At 35.8% G+C, this 7,755-nt stretch overlaps 1 protein-coding gene across 1 annotated transcript; it reads left to right on the top strand.

Annotated features, from left to right (window-relative positions):
• Positions 1-954: 954 nt before the first annotated feature.
• Positions 955-5,719, top strand: LOC109110954 (the record flags this gene model as incomplete). The annotated part of the gene is made up of 8 exons (XM_042777188.1): positions 955-1,150; positions 1,941-2,864; positions 3,236-3,342; positions 3,436-3,536; positions 3,625-3,727; positions 4,103-4,287; positions 4,953-5,359; positions 5,430-5,719. Coding segments are annotated over exons 1-8 (2,151 nt in total), but the record flags the coding sequence as incomplete, so codon positions are not given.
• Positions 5,720-7,755: the final 2,036 nt, after the last annotated feature.

Below are 7,755 nucleotides of genomic sequence, written 5' to 3' on the forward strand. Positions count from 1 at the left end.
TCTCTGTAGCTGCTGTGATTTATTTGGTTAAAAGCCAGAAGTTGGCTATGGTGGAATGACGTAGTACTGTACTATTATTACTATATTTGTAGTATGTATACTAAGTACTTAGAATTCTGAATCTTACAATGTAATTTGACATGTTAACTTGCTGTCAAGTATGAACTAGAAGCAATATCAGGCACAGTTTTAACATCATTATTATCTGAACAGAGTATCAGGAGTTTTACACAAAGGTAGAGTGCAAAAAAATGCAAAGTAAACTCTTATGAGAGAATAACTGAATAACACTTGCTTGAATGGGGTGATTTTAAAACAGGGTTTTTAACTAAAACTAGCTGACGAGGCAAGATTTCTCATTTTTATTTAGTTTAACTTGAACTAAAATAACAAACTAAAATAGTTAATAAAAACTAAATAGACAATAAAAAAATAATTAGAATTTACATGAAAATGATTTTTTTTTTTTTTATAAAATATATAATAGTAGTTCAATGATACTAAAATAACACTGGAATATACCCATAGCTGCAAACCTAGTTTTTTTTTTTTTTTTTTTTTTTTTTGCTTGTTTGTTTGTGAATTCCACACTTTACTCTTTGAACCTAATATAAAAACTTTACGAAAGCTAAATATTTGTGCTCCAGAATTAAATTATGTTTGACTTATAAAGTAATTTGACAAAGAAAAATAACGTTACACGAGTCAGCAATTGCAGTCATTTTTTTTTTAAATAAATAAATTATATACAAACGGTATATCAGGCATTATGATATAGGCATATATTTCTATTTTTTTCTATTTTAAATTTCATTTAATCTATAAACAATGAAAATATAAAATTTAAGTCTACCACAGTGCTTACGAAGAGAGACGTTGCAGAATACAACCCCGTTCAAGTGAAATTACATGAATATTACTGAAGGTCAAACGCGCATGATTGCAACAGTGACACCGAACCTGACGGAAACACGCCTAGTGTGCATGTCACGTGATGTAACCTGAGCAGCGTCTGCAGGTTATCAATCAATACTCAGCTAGAGTTTGCGCTTCGCTCAAGCTCAATCACTTTAATATCTAGTTTACCAATAGAGGTCTGTGCGTGTGGGCAACACGATGGCTGAAGATGCCTTGTTTGCCAGTGATTACGGTGGGTGATTTGTTGTAAATTAGTTGATTGACTCATTGTTTTTGACACCGATAATTGTCTAATTGGTCTCATTTCTTCACGGATAGCAGGTCTAATGGTTTGATACTCAGGGCGGAGGTCCAATTTATTCCCCAATTAGCAGCAAATACGCACGTGAAGAAAGCGTCCATGTTTCACACCTTTAAATAATGTTTAACTGAATGATAAATCTCTGGCAATAATATTTTTATTGTTCCCACCACACACAGGTTTTTTTTGTAAATGTTCAAGTTCTTTGAAAAACAAAAGAATTCAGCGAGTCTTTTTTTTAAATTAAAAAAACATGTCTCAAAGTTAAAGGGATGGTTCACCCAAAAATGTTTTTTAAATTTTTTAATTTATCATTTACTCTCCTCATCTCCTTCCAAACCCATTAGACTTTCCTCTGAGGAATATAGAAGACATTTCTTCTTCTTTTTCCCATACAGTGGACATCAATGGTTACCAAAACAGTGTGGTTACAAACATTCTTTAAAATATCTTTTGTGTTTACAGAATAAAGTTATACGGGTTTGGAACAGCATGAGGTTGAGTAAATGATGGCAGAATATTATGGGGGGAAAAGGCTTTTGCAATCAAAGTCTGAGAGTTCTTAATGTAAGATGGATAAATAATGCACCTTTTTAAAAGTATGTAGAATCAGTTCTGAATTGATGAAGAGTTTATTCATTTCTAGTTTGCTGGTTAGCATTACTTAGTCTTTTCTGGAATTATATAATTGTCTTTTCTTTATACAATGGTATATTTACAGATGGTCCATGTCCTCTGTGTGAGGAGGATGAGCAGAGAGGGTATTGTAGATATGGAAACACCAAGCAAGATAATGAGAGAGAAATAAACAGTGATGCAAAAGAGGTGGAGGACAACGAGTCACAGGAGTTCAAGAGGGACTCTCAGGTGAAACTAGAGGAAATAACTGAGGAGAATTGGACAGCAGGTCAAGAACCTGAAGATAGGAAAATGGAGATGGAAGAGGAAGAAAACAAAACTGAAGGCGTCAAACAGAAAAATGAAAAAGGCACAGAGGATGACAAAGAGACTAAGAAAGTAGATAATGTAGAAACGGATGAAAAATATTACAAAGATGAGCAGGAAAGTACATTAGGTTTCAAAAATGATGAAACAAAGACAGATGATGATGATGCAGAGGCAAACGACTTGCTGGTGCCGCCTCTAGAGGATGACTGTATTTTGCAGATGGGCCCAGACTGCACCATAGACCTGGTGATGGTGTGTGATGAGACGGTGGAGAGATGTATGAATGAAGACCTTTTGTTATGCCCCCCCAAATCTTCAGATCTACCCCAGCAGCCCCCTATAATATCCCCACCCAGACCGTTATCTATCACATTACCCCCTCAAAATACCACAGTACTCCCCTTTCAGCCCCAGTCTCTACTTCAACCTCAGGTCCCTCCACAGGTCCAGCTGGAGGCCCCGTGCTTGAGCAAACGGCCCTATGGAAGCAGCACCAATGTAGCCACTGGACAGCTGGAGGTGACGCTGCGGCAGGTGTACAGCACTCGCCGCTACACCCGTTTTGCCAGCAAAGCGGCCCCTCTTATACCTCTGGCCTCAGTTGGTGGACAAACCAGCAGTCAGGCTTTACCCTCTGTCAGCACGGATGCTCCTCTAATGCCTCCGAAGAAGAAAACCCGCACCTTCTACAGCACCGGTGAGAGAACGCACATATTAAAGGCATAGTTCACCCAGAAAATGAAATTCTGGCATCATTTACTCAGAAAATGTGATCCATTATTGTCACAAAAAATTTATAAATAAAAATTTTAAAAAACAATTATTGTCAGGATTCTTTGATAAATAGAAAGTTTAAAAAACAGCATTTATTTGAAGTAGAAATCTTTTGTCACATAATATGTCTTTACTGTTACTTTTGATCAATTTAATGCAGCCTTGTTGAGTAAAATAATTATTATTATTTTAAATTTTACTGGCCCCAAATGTTTAAATGACACTGTATCAGTTTACACCAAAAAGAAAAAAAAATGAGGCAGCAAAAACTGTTTTCAACATTGATGTATATAGATCAGTTGGAGGAGCTGGAGCGTGTGTTTCAGGACGATCACTACCCTGATGGAGACAAGAGAAAGGAGATCGCTGCCGCCATCGGTGTTACGCCCCAGAGAATCATGGTCACTGCTCATGGGCATCCATTCCTTAGGATCTCATTAAATGAATCTAAATGCATACAAGTGTCAATAATTGTTCTCTGATCCTCACATCAGGTGTGGTTTCAAAACCGTCGAGCCAAATGGAGAAAAACAGCAAAAGCCACAGCAAAAAAACCTCCGGCTAGTCGGGGTCAACCTTGTGTCCAGGTCAACAGGTAAGTGATCCCACTGACGTAATGCAGCTAACATGCTGTGTGATGCGATGCATATAATTGCTTATATAATTCATTTGTGTGTGTGCAGGTCGCAAATTTTCTCAGCTCCTGCTGTTACATCTCAGCATGCCAAACCTAAAAACACACTTCCCCCCTACAGTACCATCCTGACCAGCTGCACTAGTCCACCAGGTCACATACTCAAACATACACCTAAACAGTTTAATTAAACTGTATTTTAGGGTTTAAGCTGTTTAATTCAATTATGCATTACGGATTAAACTCTTTAGTTAACCTAAGGACTACAGGACTTAAGCCATTTAATTAAACTATTTAATTAGAACAAATATATTTTTTTTCAATTCAAGGTTATTTGTATAGCGCTTTTCACGATGCAAATCGTTGCAAAGCAGCTTTACAGAAAATTAAAGTTTCTACATTATATTTAGTAATAGCTTATCAAAAATGCCTACATATTCCAAACATGGACACCTGTTTTTTGTGCATATGCAATTTTCTGTGCGCATCAGGTCCAGCTTGTGTTGATGTGGCACCTTGTGTGTCTCGGAGGTTTTTTGGAGTACATGCCCCCTCCCATGCACAGTCCTCCTCCAATACGGCGTGCTTCCTTGCCTCTCATCACCGCATACAACCCCTCTACTCATACTGTGTCCATGCTGCTGGACACTCCTGAACACAGTGAGCCCAGCTGTGCAGACGCAATGCCACTGAGTTTGCAGACCGACACTGGGTTAGTATGAAACTACATTATTCATGCCGTGCTTTTCCTTTGTTAATCACTAGACGTCAGCACAGAGCATTTTTTTTAACACTGAACACTGCTGATAGTTCAGCTTTGCTATCACAGACATTTTTTAAAAGTTATTTAAAATTGTAATAATATTTCACAGTGTTACTGTTTACAAGTAAATGCAGCCTTGTTCAGCATTAGAAACATTAAGAAAACCTGAATAGTATATTGCTGTTAAAAAACAACAACACCAAAATTGTTATATTATGTTGACATTGACATTTCTTGCTTATAAAAAATAATATTTTGCTGGGGAAAGTATTTGTATGTAAAACTATATCATAAAATGAACAAGACAGACAGCTATTATTGCATTAAACAGACTCATTCAGACTGCCAACAAATTCTGAGATGGGTTTTTCATTATTTGTATTATTATATCTAAATGTATATAATGTCTATAAATTAGATGTATATAAATCAATTATAATAATAATATTAATAATTGACATTTGATGATAATTGTATTAAATTAAATTAGCATTATTTATCATTATTACTATTGTTATTAATATCAAAGGCCCAACACGATTGTTGGAAATATCACCTATATGTTCAATCAAATCTTTTAATGTCACATGATATAATGTTTTTGCTGTTGACAGGTTTGACTATGATGGCTTGGGCACCTCTGTAAAGCTGGACTACATGACTTCTGCTCCACAGAACAGCACTTTCAATTTCCAGCTCAACACATTTCCTCAACAGTCTAACACTTTATTAACTCAGCAGACAAATAGTCTCCTACCTCAGCAAACAAACACATTGTTGCCCCAGCAATCCAGCTGTCTCATGCCCCAACAGTCCAGCACAATATTGCCGCAGTACTCCCACCTGTCATACCTCACACCTTCTCCCTACCTCACACCCAACCCCACAGAGAGCAGCAGTGCTCCTTATCTGCCCCTCACCACAGGAACCAACAACACTCTGCCCGCATACACCAGCAGTGGACATGCGTATATCCAGTCTCAAACTGGCAACCAGATGCTGTTTCAGTCAGGAGTTCATGGTAAGTCAAACACATTACACCTTTGGGAAAAAAAACATCTTAAAGTAGTAACTTATGTGTTTCTATGAAGCATTTCAGGCCTACCCTTGGACAACTGACATGTATAGTCAGTCGGGTCAGTATACACAGGCGGTATTTCGGCCACAGTTATCATCACAGGGTCACGAGAGCCAATACTCCCAGCTCCTGCCCCAACAGCACTATGTACAGCTCGAAGGAGTGCCGCCGCAGCCCAGCCTACCCAAACCTACCCCTGACCCCCTTCTGCCCAATGTCAAAGTAGAGTCTGAAGACATGGGCCACAGCCAGCCAATCAGAGTCAGTGAGGCAGAGCCTAACTTTCATTGCGATTTCTCACCAATCATATATATATATATATATATATAGCATGGATTTTTTTTTTTTTTTATTGTGGTATGTGAATGGAGAGTCTATATGTACAGTACACATTGTGTATTTTATAATTGCTTGAAGAACAGTACAAGTAATTATAATTTTTGAAAACTAGAGCAGGGGTTTTCAACCTGGGGTCAGGGAGCTGACAGGTTATACAAAATGTTGTATTTGTGCTGAATCAGGATTATTAGAGTTTACTGAAACTTAAACCATTAAAAAATACATTTTGTAAATGTTAATTAAATAAGCAATAACTGAAATAAAACTCATTTTAAAAACTTAAAAAGACAAACTTATTTCAGCTAATTGCCAAAGAAATATTAGTCTAATTAAAATAACTCAAACTAAAAGTGAAATAATAATAAAAACTTTAGTTAATATTAATATTAACTATATTAATTGCATCATAGTAATATTAAAACAACACAGCGTTGCATCCTGATATTTAAAAATATATACAAACAAAAATTGTATAAATGTTTTCTTCAGGTTTATAAATCTGACAGTACAGATATTTGCCATATTTATATTTATTTTGACACTCTAAATGTAATATTGTCTCTTGTGTCGTTGCCTAATACTGATTATTAATTACATTTTGTCATACCATTTGAATGAGTCTTGATACTTGAATATTGTCTCTTGTGTCGTTGCCTAATACTGATTAATGTCTGTGTTGTATTTCAGGGTACTGACTGTGAAGATCTGCAAGCAATATTTTCATTTCTTTATATGTTTGTCTTCTGTTTTTGTTGTGGTGTGCAGGAGCTATTAAAATGCTCTTTCACTGATGATTTACTGTGTTTGTTGTTATGTATGTTCACAAGATTAAGTGGACTAGTAAACTAGATAGATTCGTATCTTCAGCCAGTGGTGTATAGGACCTGTTTGTCAATGACACAAACAGGGCCCAAAACAAACCATTATGTTCAGACTTCCCTTTTATTTTAATCACAGATTGAGGGAAGTATGTATGTACAGTATGCGAGAGCACCTGTAGAAGAGACTAGCCTTTAGCACAAGGGGGCGCTGTTTTACAAGTGCATTGATCTCAGTTAAAGAGATTGCACAATCCTCTACTACAACATCCTTCTGAGGTCTTTTTGAAAGTGTTGTTGCATTCAGTCCCCCTCTTTCACGGCTTGCCTCTTTATACTTGCCACGATATACTTTTATTCCCTTTCTCCTTAGCTTTACTCAACTACTCTCAAGTGGAATTGAGTGAAGGCAGGGCAGATTATTATTATTTTTTTTTTTTCAAAGGTGTATTTGTTCAAAGAAAATTTGAAAAGATGCCAGAAACATGATCATTACACCACAAACTCAAACACATATGCAAGTGCATGCTCTACTTCCCTTCCACTTCCTGTCTTTGGGTGCTTGCAGATATGGTGAGAAATGTAGTGTGATATAAGTAAACGTCTGTGGCATGTTTGCTTGTCAGTTTGACCTTATAATACTAGCATATCAAATGACTTCAGTCTTGTTAAGTGAGGAACAAATTCATGACATTCAGTCATCGTAAAAGGATGTTACAGTTTGTGCATAAAGTATAAATCAATGATAAACCAAAAATACATTAAAAATACAAAATGATCATAAAATATACATTAAATACATAAAATAACAAATGAAATGATAATTAACTGTTATTTATTCATGTATAGATTTGTGTGTGTATATATATTATATGTGTGTGTGGTGTGTGTGTGTGTATATATATATATATATATATATATATATATATATATATATATATATATTTGCACAGTTACTTAAAGAAATTAACATGCCTTGGTAAAAAAAACTTGTGGTTTCAGCGTAGTTTAATTTCTTCTTATCAATGTTTCATCTATATTTAGGGTTGTTTATGATGCGTCAAAATGCAATCTATCCTTCTACAGAATTTAATGTGAAGCCTGAAATGGAGGAACTTCTGATAAAAATCATTAAAATAAGATATCAAAAATGATCAAGTTCTCAGAAAGTATACAGGAAGC

This window comes from Cyprinus carpio, chromosome A19 (genome assembly GCF_018340385.1).
Source record: "Cyprinus carpio isolate SPL01 chromosome A19, ASM1834038v1, whole genome shotgun sequence".
NCBI lineage: Eukaryota > Metazoa > Chordata > Actinopteri > Cypriniformes > Cyprinidae > Cyprinus > Cyprinus carpio.